The sequence below is a fragment of the Nothoprocta perdicaria genome, unplaced genomic scaffold (genome assembly GCF_003342845.1).
Source record: "Nothoprocta perdicaria isolate Ctin4 unplaced genomic scaffold, notPer1 scaffold_12, whole genome shotgun sequence".
Classification (NCBI taxonomy): domain Eukaryota; kingdom Metazoa; phylum Chordata; class Aves; order Tinamiformes; family Tinamidae; genus Nothoprocta; species Nothoprocta perdicaria.
In genome coordinates, this window is record NW_020454316.1 from 2,504,316 (window position 1) to 2,519,138 (window position 14,823).

At 58.5% G+C, this 14,823-nt stretch overlaps 2 protein-coding genes and 1 long non-coding RNA gene across 3 annotated transcripts in view; 1 reads left to right on the forward strand and 2 right to left on the reverse strand.

The window, feature by feature from the left end:
* MED9 (mediator complex subunit 9) overlaps positions 1-792 on the reverse strand; it is a 5,518-nt gene extending 4,726 nt beyond the window's left edge. The window contains exon 1 of the mRNA XM_026053917.1: positions 784-792. Within this exon, the coding sequence (XP_025909702.1) occupies positions 784-792 (9 nt within the window). The remainder of the gene's footprint in view (positions 1-783) is intronic.
* An 8,212-nt stretch (positions 793-9,004) lies between these two features.
* On the forward strand, positions 9,005-10,384 carry LOC112959752. Its single transcript, XR_003251660.1, has 3 exons — positions 9,005-9,026; positions 9,160-9,246; positions 9,733-10,384. It is a non-coding gene; the product is annotated as an uncharacterized LOC112959752 (long non-coding RNA).
* Positions 10,385-11,485: 1,101 nt separating this feature from the next.
* On the reverse strand, positions 11,486-14,468 carry NT5M (5',3'-nucleotidase, mitochondrial). Its single transcript, XM_026053918.1, has 5 exons — positions 14,244-14,468; positions 13,133-13,233; positions 12,626-12,686; positions 12,310-12,424; positions 11,486-12,191 (listed from the first exon to the last, which is right to left on the reverse strand). Exons 1-5 carry the CDS (start codon positions 14,466-14,468, stop codon positions 12,034-12,036), a joined length of 660 nt encoding a protein of 219 aa, XP_025909703.1. The 3' UTR covers positions 11,486-12,033.
* Positions 14,469-14,823: the final 355 nt, after the last annotated feature.

Consider the following 14,823-nt stretch of genomic DNA (forward strand, 5'->3'; position numbering starts at 1 on the left):
CGCGCATGCGCCGCGGAGCCAGGAAGCGGGAGCGGGACTCGAACCCKCAGCCTCCGGAGGAGCCTCGGCCGGGGCCGGGCGCGGGGGCGGCACCTCTGCTCTTTATTAATTCTTACACCCAGAATTGCTTCATTCTTCACCAAATCGCCGAATGTGCCGCAGGCTCCCCGAGTTCCTATTTTTTTGCACCGCATTTAGCCCTTTGCATTGCTTTCTGTGCCTGCCTTGGCATGCTGCAGCCGCCGCCGCTTCTCGCCCCAGCRTGGAGAATTACAGCTGTAATAACAGCAGCAATCGTGAGCTTTCCTCCCCAAACTGGCTTGGGGGAAATGTGTAATTTCATTTTTCCTTCGGAGTAAGGAAAAACAGCCCCTGTGCTCATCGTGGCTGAGGGTGACTAGGGAAAGCAATTTTCTTTTTTTAAACCAATTTATTTCTAAGAGCAAAGAGGAGCTATTTATACCTCGGAGCGGCGCACCGRTAACCATTTATACACATGGAGCACTGACTGCTTGCTCCCAAAATAGCAGGTAGCATCGCTCGCCCCGTGCCTGCCGCCAGGAGCAGGTCCCGCTTTGGGCACCGATGCTGGAAGGAGCCAAGGAGCCACAGGAAGCAGTTTCCTGCGGGAAGGACGTTTGGTTTTGTGGTAGCTGCTGGCCCTAGGGCCGAGCTTGTCCCTTGGAAGCAGGTGGCAGCACGAGGACATGCTGGTGCTGTTGGTCTACGTGGTTTTGTGGTTTTTTTAGGCATGGAGACGGGTTTTGAGCTTGCACATCCTACTGTGCCCATGTCCTCACCAGTCCTTGTGGAGCTCCAGACTGAGAGACCCTTGTCCCCACGGAGTGACTGCTTGGTGTCATTGGGATTGTATCCTTGTAACGCAGTTCCCAATGAATAGATATCGCCCAAAACATGGATTTCACCATCTACACCACCCGAACCCCTCCAGGTCCCTATATCCGTAAGATCCTTGTGTGGTTCTGCATGTGAGGAGCTGCTGTTGGCCCCTGATGGGAGCCGGGCTCCCTCTTTCCCCTCCTTCAGATCCTTGTTAGGAAGGTTTCACTGAGCGACCTATGGAAATTCCAGGGAAGCAGCTTGAGCACAGAGATACCCACTGTTGGCTGAAAGGGATAATTTTACCCTAGATCGGGTACCAAAGCTGAAGAGCAAATGATCGTCCTATTTTTCCTCCGACTGTGACTCGTTATATAATTCACTTGCCAGCCATTGGTTCCTGAAATGTGAAAACGTCTTCAAACCGTCTGATCTTCCCCGTCCTAAACCGCTGCGTGTGCTCGTTTCTCGCCCAAACATTTGATTAGCCTATTTTCCCGAAAACCAGCTGCTCAAATAAACCTTATCTGGGGCCTCTCTCGTTGTTACCCGTTTCCTTCACAAGATCAATATTATTCTTCTGTCCCTTCCATACAAATGGCACTCCTTCCCTGATTCCCAAGGCAACTTCTCCTGGATTTACCGTCAGTTCTTAATGTCAGATGCTGAGGTTTTGTACCGGCGACTTGACTTATATATTGGCCTATATATTGGTGCTTGGCAATACACCCGGTTCCCCTTCTCGCTGCTGGGCCACCTGGAATTGTCATCAGCTCTGTTATCATTTCTTTTTTTACTATATGGCTGTCACCAGGTTGAACTTTATCTCTTCCTCCTGCCCCAGCACCGTGTTTTCTGCCTGGATTTGCTGTTTAAAGCTCTGTTAAGCTGCTGCGTTGGGATCGTTCTTGGAGTTTCGGGAAGCTCCAGGGGCAGAGGGCTGTGACTGCCGGGAAAGGGCGATGGGAGCAGAAAGTCCCCACTCCTTGTGGCCTCGGGGCAAGCTGTGTCAGCAGTGCAGAAACACTGGCCGTTTTCTCCAGGTCGTGGCTGCAATCTTGCAATTGATTCGATGTCTGGCCCAGATCCCCCTAATTCTCACCAGATGGGAATGTGGTTGTGGATTCTGCCCTGTCTGGACACCTGGCATCAGTTGTGGGGACCAGGTGTCCTAAGGAGGGGAGTTTGCTCTGCAAGACCCCTCTCTCCTCGTCCTCCGCGGCTCAGCCTAGTGCTCGGAGGCGGGTGCCACCTTCTGCTGCCCACGGTGTTCCCTCCATCCGTGAGGCACCGGAGAAGAGCCTGGAAAAGAAGTGACATGAAAGGCTTGGCCGGGCTCCGGCRGCGAAGGCCAGTGCCTCGGTGTGTCCAAGGGCATGGGAGCGCGTGGCCGTCCCGTGACCGTCACTGATGCCACCGTCTGCAGACGTGGCGCGTGCACGAGCGAGCGCCCACGGCCGCTTGCGCAAGGACCACAGGGCTGGGAACTGGCATGGTGGTGGAGCTGAGCCCAAGCCTGCAACGTCACTGCTGCTCCTTGCAAATATTTGCCTCTAGCTGCAAAACGGGCCAAGCGGAGGCAGCGGGAGCTCTCGATGTGCAGCTCTGCAGTGAAGCGGTGTCAGAGCTCAGCAAGCGGCCAGCACGGGGACAGCTTCACTGCCATCCCAGGGATGCTCTCCGGGCACAGGGATGATGCCGGAGTAGGACAATGTGTAGCTCTGCATCCTTGTGCACATGCATAGGTGTGCGCATGCATCGCTATGCATGGATGCGTGTGTGTGCATCCCCATGCATGAGTGCATGTGCCTGCATGTACATCCTCAGGAATTTGCCTGTGCGAGCATCCCCATGCCTAGGTGCACGTGCCCATACATTCATCATCATGCACAGGTGCATGTGCCTCCACGCACGAGTGCATGCATCTGCCTGCATGTGCATCCCCGTGCATGGGCACATGCACATGGCCGTGCAAGCATCCCCATGCACGGGTGCATGCGCAGCCCTGAGCACGTGCCTGCACGAGCACCCCCATGCACGGGTTCATGTGCCCCCATGTGCATCCCCATGCATGGGTGCATGTGCCCGTACATGCAACCCCCATGCATGAGTGCATGCGCCCCCATGTGCATCCCCATGCACGGGTGCATGTGCCCGTACATGCAACCCCCATGCACGAGTGCATGCATCTGCCTGCATGGGCACATGCACATGGCCGTGCAAGCACCCCCATGCATGGGTGCATGTGCACCCCCCAGCACGTGCCTGCATGAGCACCCCCATGCACGGGTGCGTGCGTCTGCGCGTGCATCCCCATGCACGGGTGCCTGTGCCCGCGCGTGCATCCCTATGCACGTGCCCTCCTGCATCCCCGGTCCCCGCCGCGGGATCCGCTGCACTCGGAGCCCCGGTGAGATGAGACACCTGGAGCGAAGCAGCCGGGAGCTGCTAATGGGGCTGCATTAAGGGCTTCGCTGAGAGCCCTGCTCCCTTTCTTGGAGCCGTTCTTATTCTGCCGAAGTGGGTCAGGCTTTGTTTGTGTGTCTGCCCGGCTCCCCGCAAGTGCCATTACCTGAGCACGTCGGCGCAGATCGAAAACCTTGCTCTTCGGTTGCCTAATGCYCAGGGAGAGGAAATGGGCTTTGTTTGCGCTTTGTTTTGGCACAGCAAAAGGACATCAAATAAAATATCCCCGCCCTTAGCTCCCACTGCAAATGTAACTTCGTTCAAATCAGCCTGATTACCGAAAATAGACAAATTTCACAGGGGCTTTGCAAAATGAATCAGGCGGCCTTGAAGAGCGTGGTGATGCCAGAGCAGCGGGTTTGGGGCCAGCGCTGACGTCGTTGGGGACATGTCTCACTGGCAAATCGCGGCACCGGCAGCATCGGCGACGGAGCAGCTTCCCTGGACTTTGCTTGCTAAGTGTTTAATATTTAGCTGCTAATAAGTAAAGCGTGTTGCTGAGGCTCAGCTGACGGGATGGCTCAACTTTCCTAGGAATTTCGTTGGCCCGCAATGCACAAACAGCCCCAAGGATGCGGGTGGGCGCTTCCCTGGGATAAACTTTTCCATGCAAATGGCCTGTTTGCCCGCAGCAGGCTCCGAGGCCGCCGTCTCTGCAGCTTCCCCTCGGAGCTGGAGCAGGACTCGGTCCCTGCCACAATCGTCTAAGCCCAGCACAGCTCAGCCAGCTTCACCCTTAATCCAAATGCAAACAAATGTCACAAGAGGGTGGCCCTGGGCTTTGCCATAAACCCGTCCCCACCATTTCTCCCATGCAAAAGTGCCTCTGATGGCCCTCCAGGAGCCTTTTCTAAAGCCCCTAAATTTCTAAATTCAGCTTTTCCTATGTATTCCTGCAGCTCCCAGCAGTTTCCCCTCCCCGTGCAGAGGGATTATGGAAGCGAGCYGGCCCATTCCAGCCTCTCTCAGGAACTGCAAAGATAATGGCCCTAACGCTAATTGCTCCTGCTGGTTAATTTTGCATCGTCATCGCCAGCTGCCAGGAGCATCATCTGCGCTGCTATTTCGGGGCGGAAAGGCTGAATCCAGCTGGCTCCCGGTGCTGGGAGCGGAGGTGCGGGCGCCGCTGTCTGTGGGGACCCGTGCACAGGGATGCGGATGCGCACGGAGGTGCGAGCGCGTGTGTGCGGACGTGCGCACGCGGAGCTGCTCGCATCCTGAGAGATTCCGCTGCCCCTTCCTGCCTCCTGAGCTCCGGCTCCAGCCCTCTCCTTGCGGAGAGCTCTGTTTGAACGCGGTTTGCGCAGCGCCGGCTGTCGCGAAACCTCGAGGACGGGGTCGCACCGAGGTTCCCCTTCCTCTCTCTCCGTCAAGTTTAAAGATTTGAGCTGGGCTCAGGGCGGCGAGCTGGGATTTTGGAGGGAGTGCAGCCAGAAAGCCTTTCCCTTTGGAAACCAAGCTGGGAAATGCACGGGCAGCCTGTGATGGACCATTAATGGGGACTGAGACCTTCCTCGGAGCCGCCCCCAGGACCCATGAGGACATTTCCACCTTCCTGACAGCCGCTCCCACTCTAGGCAGCTGGGAACAGCATCCTGGTAGGCGAAGGCGAGTGCTTGGGAGAAATTCCCATATCCAGGAAGGAGAGCATTCATCTCTGTGGGTGCTGGAGCAGAGCGCCCCGATCGAAAGGGGAAGGTGCTAATTTAGCGCTATTAACTTGTTCTGTCGTGGGCTGTAATTAGTGCCTGTGGGAATCCAAGCGCTCTGCCCTTTGCATCAGCTCCCGCTCCCCCTCCGAGCTCTGGGGCCGTTTTGTTCYGCGGCTGCCGGCGGGAGCGGGCGCCAGGAGCTGCCGCGTGGGCCGTGCACCACCACCRCGGCTCTCCATGTCCTGCACGACAATATCCAGAGGCTGGGAAACACGCGGAGCCGGGGTGGGAGCCGGGATGGGAGCGGGCTCCAGGCACCGCAGTGCCCTTCCCCATGGGACGTCYCTGCCGTGGGGAGCGGGATGCACCGGGAAGCCTCGCTGGAAGGCGCTGGATGTGGCTCTGGTGCCACGTCTGTATTTGCAATCCCGGGATATACGRCGTAATCCGCCCACGGCGGAGCCAGGCTGTTCTTGCCAGGGAAGGACAGAACATCCTTGCGCGCAGGGAGGTCAGCGTGGACACGGGGAGCTCGCGGCTCCCTGGAGACACGGGGCACCCTCAGGGGCTCCGATGCAGCGCAGGATCCCGGGATCCGATGGCTGCGGAGAGCCCAACCGAGAGCGCTCRGCACCCGCTGCGTTTCTCCCCGTCACTGGCTCCGACCTCGCCAGGAACAGTTTGCACCCGGCTGGCGAGCAGGGACCTTGGGGCTGTTCCCAGGCCGTGGCGGGTGCTGCAGGGAAGCTGTGCTCCGAAAAAGGGCTCTTTTCCAGCAAAAGCAGCAGCGGGGCTGGGCGCACATGCTCAGGGGTCAGCAGGTTCGGCCGGGCCAGGAGAGCGGGTAAACGGCGCCCGCTGCACTCAGCAGCGCAGGGCAGCCGAGCGGGAAACCTTGGGAAACCTGGAATGCGGGCGGGCAAAGAGGCCTCCTGTGACCCGTGGCTTTACAAGGAGAACGGGCTCTGTCCTGTCCCGGGCCCTGTCCTGCCCTGGGTTCATCCCTTGAGCCGTGGTCGCTCTGCAGGGTGACAAAACCCGGTTATTTTGGTGCCCTGGCACCTCAGAGCTGCTGTGCCCACCTCGCCAATGCAGGTCCTGCTGCCAGCCTGGTGCTCTTGTTTGTGCCTCCGAGCAATGGGTGGAAAACGTGATCTTTGCTGCCTTGAGGCTCAACTCGTGCGTCTCCAGATCATTTCACCCCTCACCCTGCTGCAAAGCAGGGCAGAACCGCCCCATCCTGCAGCACGGATCCCCGCTCCTGGCCCAGTGCAAACCAGTAAGGACTGGGACGTCTGCCCGGGAACATGACAGGGCCCAAGGCAGCGACTCCCTTCGTCTCTGTGCGTCCTGGGAGCTCCAGCGGCTCAGGGAGACCCATGGGAAGAACCCCCTGCACCCCCGCGGCTCCGGGAACCCCGCGGCGAGCCCGGGCTATTGTGCTGCTGGGAATGACATCGGATCGCCGCTGCTGATAACGGCCTCATGCCGCTCTCGCCGGCGGTGCCATTTACCCACCCTTCACCTCCCTCTAATATTTTCCGAGCTCAGTACTTATTTCCAGCCTAGTCATCCACAGAAATAGGAGCCAAAGGGCTGTTTCTATACACTCCGGGAGAACCGCTGAAGGAGAAGGGACCCCTTCCCACTGAGAAAACTACTGGAGCGTGAGCCCAGCCCTCAACTAGACATCAGAGAATCACAGCACAGCTCAACAGCGTAGCGAGACGTCATGGGGAACCCGACGTCCTTGGGTTTGCTGCCTTACGGCACCGCTCGGTTTGTTTTGTTCTGGCTTTGAGATAGCGGTTGAGACCAAAAAAAAAGCAATTGCTAAGCGTGGGACTAAAGGGGTGATGCAAAGGCCGGCGGGCGGCGCGGGCCGAGCCCTGCGGGAACACGGGGTCCCTGCCACCAGCTGAGTCGGGTGACTCCGTGTCTCCATATATCACCCCCCGTTACACACTAGGATCAACCTCGGGACAAAAGTCATGGATAATTCCAGCCAGGTGGCACCTGCTGGTGGCCCATGTGCTGCTTTCCGTAATCCGCTGCCACCAATGCACCTCTGGGCATGAGTGCATCCCCATCCCGGTGTCTCCCTGGCTCTTTCCCTTATGCATTTTGCCTTGGGAAAATAAAAAGGGAAAGGAGGATTCGTGGCCGTGCTGCCGGCCTGAGGCTGCTTTGCAGCAGGGCTGGAGGTGCCACGTCCCTGGTGCGAATGAGCGCCCAGCGCAGCCCCTTGTCTGTGTCACCCTGTCCTTCTTGCGCCCGTTTCTTATCTCCGGTGGCTTCAGTGCAGCTTGAGCCACGAGCCGTCACCACGAGCCAATACAGCATCAAAAACGGGTGTCAGTGGGACTGTTTATAAAAGCCTGGAGCAGGGGAGAAGGCAGCAACAGCATCATGGAGATGGTGGAAAGGGGGATGTTTTCGGGCTCCTTATGCCATGGAAAAGGCATTTGGATGCTCTGGATTAAGTGTTGAAACCCTTGATCCTTCCCAAGTCCCGCGCTTTAGCCCCAAATACAGGCTCACCAAACATCTCAAGGGGAAAGCCAGCTTGGCTACAACACTGGCAGGCTTTCCCAGGCCATTTTATTAGGATTAGGGCTACTTTCCTGCCCAGAATTTAGATTTAAGAGTTCACAGCAGTGGAAGATTTCCTCCTCCCCAGGCAGMCATGTCCCCTGCCAAACGCAGAGCCTGGAGGACAGGCTCAGCCGGGCTCAAAGTTAATCTTTATTTCTCCTGCAGGCTCCTGCTATCTCCCTTCAACCCCACGCTGGGCTGAGAAGCATCTGCAGCTGCGTCCCATTAACAAAGATGCTTAAATGCTTTGCTGAGGGGGTGGCTTCCTTCCTTGGGACTGCCCTACATGTTCCTGGTGGCACCGTAGGATGTGTCTGTGCTGAGTCTGTGGCTCTTTGCTGGCCCCCAGCTCCCACATCAGTGATGGGAAGGTGACAAGAAGCTGCCTGAGTGGTAGGTGTGAGGCTTTGGGTTTGGGTTGGGGCTTCAAGGAGCCTCTTAGTTGTTTTTTCTCCTCCCTTTAGCTCCCAGGAAGAGTCTTAGGAAACTTCCAGCGCTTGTTGGAAGGACTTTTCCAAGCTTCCAGCCTGGACTTTGGACCTGGGAAGCTTCAAATGGATCTTGGTACTGCTGGTGTCACCAAGATCCTCTAAGCCAGTGCTTGACACTGCTGCTCAGCTCAGGCTCCTGCAGGACCAGCTCTGAGCTCGGCTTTACATTGAACATGGGCAGCTCCTGCATCTTGCTTGTCTCGTTAAGGCTCAGATTTTAATTTCTCGCAGCCAGGAGCTGGGCCTGAGCAATTAGGCAGTAATGAGCTATTCATCCTGAGGCAGTGCGTGGATCTAGGTTAATTAGTATGACTACTGCATCCGATCCTTTCTGGCTTTGCCCAGTTTTCCTTATTTTTTTCCCCTCCTCTTCTGCGCAGTATCTGCAGAGCTCTCGGCTTGCTTAATTAAGAAGGTAGCGTCACCCTGGGGCCCTCTTGTTCTCGCCTTCCTCCTCCAAAAGTGAGGCTAAAAAAAGGAGCAGGAATTAACTGGTGGGTGATGAAGCAGGAGCCACGGTGCAGGACCGGGGCTTGGGGGAAACACGGTGCCCAGAGCTGGGAAGGCTGAGAATGATCCCACGAACGCTCCCGAGTGGATGCTCCGCTAAGCTGGGCAGTGTGGGAATAGTGCGAGTCCCAAGGGGCTCCCGGGTCCTTGTGGGATCTGCGAAGCTGCAATGTTGGAATTTGCAGAGGGGTTTTTGGCTTCCTTGGAGTGCAAGCCCAGGGGTGTTTTGAGTGTTTTGGGGAGCTTCCGAACTCTTGAGAGCTCCATGAACGCAGGTCTGGCAGCCTGGAGGTGCTGAAGTGCAAGATSCAGATGTTGGGGCACAGAAGTCTCGCTTTTTCTGCTCGTTCTCCTCATTTGTGAGCTCTGTTTGTGCATATTCAAAAGCAATGCGGGGCTTTAGCCTGTTTGCTTCCATAGGGCACATCTGGGTTCGGGATGCGATCCTGATGGGCACCTGCAGCAGCAAGAGGTGAGGTCCCCGCAGCCCGACAGCCCCGCGGCTGCTCCCSTCTGCTTGCAGCTCATCCTGCAACCCCAGCCGAGGCGCAATAATGCACTGCGTGCCTATTGCTTTTATTGAGTTTATTGGTATTTCCCTGCAGCTCAGGAAYGAGGCCGAAGCAGGAGGCGGTGACGCCTGTGAAGCTGGGGGACCTGCTTGGCCACGTGTTTCCTTAGATCCCATTGGGGTAATTAGCACTAACGAGGGGATGGGAAGGGAAGCTGCAGCAGGGRACACGCGTCGCCCCTCCTGCATCTTCTACAGTCAAAACCCTGAGCAAGAACAYGATGTTTGACCCGGTGCTTTGGAACTGCCCGCGCGGCGGGCGCTGAAGRCAGGGCTGCAGGGTTCGGCCAAGCCAAGCAGACCCCGCGGCTCCCGCGAGCGCCGGCCCGGCGGGACGAAGCCCACGCGCTTTTTCCATCTCCGGGCAGCGCGGCCCCGCAGYGGGGAGAGGTCTCTGCTTTCCTCTCCTCCTGGCTCGCATGTGCACGGGTTGCTGTTGTGCTGCTCACTCGCTCCCTGCTCTGCAGGGGCAGGACATGCGATGCCAGCCTTGGTGCAGCCCCGTAGCCTTCATGGGGCTCCCAGTCCAGCACCCTATTTCTCCTCAACCCTGTTTTTTATATGGACCCTAATGCCCCCGGTCTCATCTTGTGTTCCTTTCCCATAGGCTTTGCAGGAGGGACAAGCYGCAACCGGGATGATCCGGCTGCGGAGCGGGATGTGGCTGCTGCTGTGAGCGCCGCCGCATCCCCACGAGCGGGCGCACAGTCCCCTCTAGCGGAGGCTTCTCCASTGTCGGTGTTGGCTGCACGGGGACCGAGGACCGTGACGGCCGGGTGCCATCCGTGTGGGAAGGGGATGTGATGGCCTGGATCAATGCAATGTGTGGCTTGTCCCAGCTGCAGAGCTGGGAAGCCCGGCACGCAATGGATGTCTGCGCCTTGCGCTCCTCAGGACGCTCGGCATCGGGATGTGCCAAGGTCACTGTGACCTTCCTCCGTCCTCTCCACCTGCCTCGGAGCTGTGTGTCAGCTGGAATATATAGGATATCTGCAGGCTGGGGCAGGTTGGGGCTACAGTTTCCAGAAAAAGAGGAATGCCTGGGAGTGCAGGGAAGAGCAGGAGCAGCCCTTGGGCCCTGGTTCYGCAGCAGCTCCCGCTCCCCTTGCCATCCAGGCCCTGGGATGCTGCTCCTCTGCATTGCTCCATTTCTCACAGGGYCGCACAGCCCCAGCCTCTCCTGTTATCCCTGCTGAGCTGTTATTTATTATCCCAAGGTTTTGCAGGAATCTGGTTGCTAAGTGAATCCCACCCCCACCTCTATTGCTAAGGGCACCACAAGGCTCCGGGGCTCCCGCTTCCCAAGATAAGTGAAGCAGCCCAACTCCAACGCCATGAAAATGGAGTATTTATTGCAGAGCTCCTCATTGGCCTCATTTTCATTAATATATATTTAAAAAAAAAAAAAAGCTGTGTGCGTCTTAGCTGGTAGCAGAAGTGCTTGAGYGTGGCCTTAGCTCCTGAGCTTGGTGCCCTGGGGTGCAGTGCAGCTCCCACCGGATGATTTTTCAGCCGGGGTCATCCCACATCCGTGGCTCTTTGTTCACAGTCTTGGCTTGTTGCAGGAAAATCCTGGATGCCGAGGCTGCTCTCGGCTGGGGAGCTTCASCAAATGATCACCCCAAAGCAAACCTGCCACCTCGAGAAGCACAGAGTGGTTTAAATAGGAAAACAGCAACAAAAACAAAATACCCTCCTGCTGTTAAACTCCCCAGGGCGCCAGCAAGCAGAGTGCGGGTGTTGACTGTCCGAAAGGCTCGTCGGAGGTTGTCCTGGTAAGATGCACTGTTGTTTATGGGCTCCCACTGTGTCCATGGCACCTCTCCCGCTGGCCGGTGCCCCTGGCACATCTGCCTTTGGGACTGCTCCTGCTGCACAGCTCAAGTTCTGCCCTGATGCTAAATGAGAGCTCTGGGATGATCCTTTCGGCTCCCACGGTGCTCGGGGCTTGTGCCCAGGGGCAATCAAAGGGAGCTGCATTAGTTGTGCGTAAGAGCTGTTCATGTCCCTCACCTGCAATGGGGCTCAGCTCCCTGCAGTGTCCAACCTGCCAGAGCACCCTGCCCTGGCACCCAACCGCCCTGAGGTCCCTGCATGCAGGAAGGAGGGTGCCACGCGGGCACAGGCCAGTGCTTTCCTGGTGAATGGAGCAGCAGGAGGGGACGTTCAGGTCACCCAGGTGGCACATGCAGACATGTGAGGCTTTGAAATGCAAGGAGCTACTGTCAAAGCACCAGTTTTCTGGATGAACCAGGACTGCTGCCTCGCAGGCAGCTGCAAGAAGAGCTCCCAGGTGCTGCAGAAAGGAGTCAGCTCTTGCCAAGGGCAGTGGAGAGAGAACAACAGCACTCGGCTCACTCCCCATGACTGGAGCCAATGGAAGGATGTTGTTTTCCTGCATCTGGTTGCAGAGAAGGGTTCCTGCAGCCCAGGCAGGGAAGCGCTTGGCTGTGGTGAGAGGCACCGCTGGGCATCGTGTGCCAGATCTCATGGCCCGGCCACCTTGTCCCATCCCCTCGGGGGGAAGCTGCCGGGGGGACATGCCTGGAGGAAACCCCTTAGTATCAAGGGCAAGCACTGAGCTGACCTGGCGCTAGCTCCACCTGAAGTGCAGCCAGGAGGGATCCAGCAGCACTCTGTGCCACTCYGGGCCCTGGAGCAAGGCAGTGACATGGTGAGCTTGTCCATCAAAAGCACCACGCTGGCCCCCATGCCACGCACAAAGATCCCTCGAGCGTGCACAAATGCCCTGTGGCCAGGATATCTCGTGGCATGGCAGTCCCAGCATTGCTCCTGTAACAGCTGGGGCTGCATCTGGGTGACCGCAGAGCTTCAGCCCCCTCTTCTTCCTCTCCCCAGTGGACACAGGGTCTGCTGGGCTCGTTGGGGATGCACAGAGCAGCAGGGCTCAGGCAGCCCGGTGCGGTGGCTGCCGCTTGCTGTCCAGGATGGCCCTCCAGTCGTCYGACCAGGAGTGCAGCCGGCGGCTGGGGGGCTTCAGCTGCAGGTGCCTGTTGTGGCAGGCGGTGAAGAGGAYGTGCTCCCAGCTGGGGTTCTTCTCGGCGCCTGCAAGAGAGCGGAGAACCAATAGCAAAAAATCTCTCCCATGGGAATACAGTGCCTGGGCTCTGGAGGTGCACAGYGGTGACACCCAGTGCCTTCTGCTACCCCACACCTCCCTTACCGGTGATATCGGGTCTGTCGTCGATGAGCAGGTCAGCAGACACCACTGTTTTATCCCGCGTCAGCACCATCTGCTCCAGAAACTCTGGCCCAAAGTGCTTTTCCACCCAGGCGTACTGCAAGGGGATGGCAGAGCAGGGCATGAGGACAACGGGGGGGACAGATGGGGACAGGCAGCACAAGGTACAGCAGCCCCCAGAGTGCTGCAGAGCCTGAGTGGCAGGAACTGCCCCAAATCSCACACAGAGGGCTATTTTGGGGCTATTTGGGGCTGCTCAGGCTGCTCATCCCCCAGCTCTTTCCCATGCAGGGCTCACCTTCTCGTAAGGACAGTAACGATACTTCTTGATGGGACTTGTGCAGATGAATACGTCGGTGCTGCCATGACAAGAGGACGTGGGTGAGGATATCACTTGGTTGGACCCTCCCGTATCCCCTTCCCCAGCTCCGCTGCATCCCAGTCGCTGCTGCGAGACCCATTGGGTGCCCCAGCAGACCCAAAGACACCTCCCACGTAAGGGCAAGCCAAGCAGGGACAAYGCAACCTGTTAATCCCCCACTTCCCAGAGGCTCAGCCCATTAACACTGTTAAGGACCCATGCATAGAGCGCCAGSACCTCTCCCACCACCCTCGCTGGGAGCAGAGCTGCAGGAGGCTGATTCCTTGGGGAYGGCTCCATGAACCCAACCCTGTCACTTCCAACCATGCCCTTGGGTAGGAAAGCCAAAGTATTCTCCTGCTGTATATAATGTTGCTGCTGGGAAGTGTGGGGCGGTGCAGCGCCCCGGCTGCCCCCCCTGCAATGCGGTCGGCTCCCACTCACTCTGCCAGATTAGCCATTTGCTTCACGGCTTCCACAGCTCCAGGGAGCGGGTCCAGCTCCATGAAGAAGTTCTTCGACTCCCAGATGCTGATGGCTTGTTCCTGGCAGAGGAAAGAGACCCATTACTGCATGTGCTTCCTCACACCCTTTGCTAGGAGAGATGGTGACAGCAGTGAAGGTGGGGGGTCTGGGCAGGGAGTGCTGGCTCTGATCCCCCCCCTGCAAGCCTCTGAACACGATGCTTCTCAGCTCAAGATATTGGCCTATTGGTCTCAACTGTATTTAAAACAGCATCTACGAAATGCTCTTGCATAGGAGGAAATATGTTACTTCTCCTGACAGCTCCCACTTCCTCCAGGGATCTTGGCCATAAAAAAAGACATGAATTCCTCCAGATTGCTCAGGATTGCAAGGGGAAGGCAGCGGGATGCAGGCGCTGTCCCACCAGGGACAGGAGTGCTCTGTTTGCCAGGCCACCCTTCAGCCTGGGCATGGACACTCTGCAGGGAAGAGCTGCAGGGAGATGGTACCAAAGGCTCTGCTGGATGAGGAACCCCGTGCTGGGAGATGAAGCACCATGCAAAGAAACTTCTGCTTTGCGGCTTTAATCACTAAAATGAGTTACAGCCCTTTCCTGGCCTGGGAGGGCTGGGGGGTGCTCTGTTTTTAAGCAAGCCCTYGTGCGAAGCATCGATCTCGTGCTTTGCGCTCAGCTTCGCTGCTGCATCCCACCCCTTGCCACTGCTGAGGAGCTAAAAAATTCCACCTAAGGAGGAAGAATGTTGGACAGATCTGTGTTTTTTCGGTAGCAATTTAAAAGGCATGGTCTAAACAGGGCTAGGAGAGTTCAACCACACAATTCAGGGGGCTTTTGAAAGCTCGGTTGTTCTGAGAAGGCATCTTCTTCCCCAGCACCTGCCCCTCCAGCATCCACACCTTACGTACCACGGGGAAAGKGGACCGATGTGCAACGGAAACGCTGTGTTTTGGGGCAACGGGGTTAACGCCGCTGGCCTGGCACCCACAGGGGTCCCTCCCCRCTGCAGCATCCCGGTGGGATGCGGGTCCCCTCCATGCACCCGACGGCAGCGGCCGTGTCACGGCGACTCACGGCGAGGCCCGGCCGCAGGCGCCCGTACTGCTCGGAGACCCAGAAGCCGCGGCGCTCCTCCAGGGCCACGAAGGGCTGGTCGGGGTAGGCGGCCCTGAACTTCCTGAGGAAGCCGCCCTCGAAGTCGGCCAGGACGCCGTCCATGTCGAGGAGCACGCGGAGCGCGCGCCGCGGGCCCAGCGCGCCGCGCGCCCGCAGCTGCAGGAAGCCGCTCCGCGGGATCATGGTGCCCGCAGCGGCGCCGGCCGGGGCCGCTCGGTGATTCAGAGCGAGCCCCGTGCGCGGGGCGGCCGCGCCATGGCCGGACCGGACCGAGCCCCGAGCGCAGCCCGGTTCCTCTTCCCGGGGCCGGGCCCGCCTCGCCGGCACCGCCTTAAAGCGGCGCGGGCGCCCTGCGGAGCCGCTTTAAGCCGGGCCCGCCCGCGCCGCCGCCGGAGCCCGCGGAGCGCCCGGGGCCGGGGGGAGGGCCCGCGGCGGGGGGCGGAACCCACGCGTGTCCCGGGGCGTCCCCTTGGTGTCCGCTGCGGAACGGCAGGGTGCTGAGCACCCACCCGTGTCCTCTTGGTGTCCACTGCAGCAC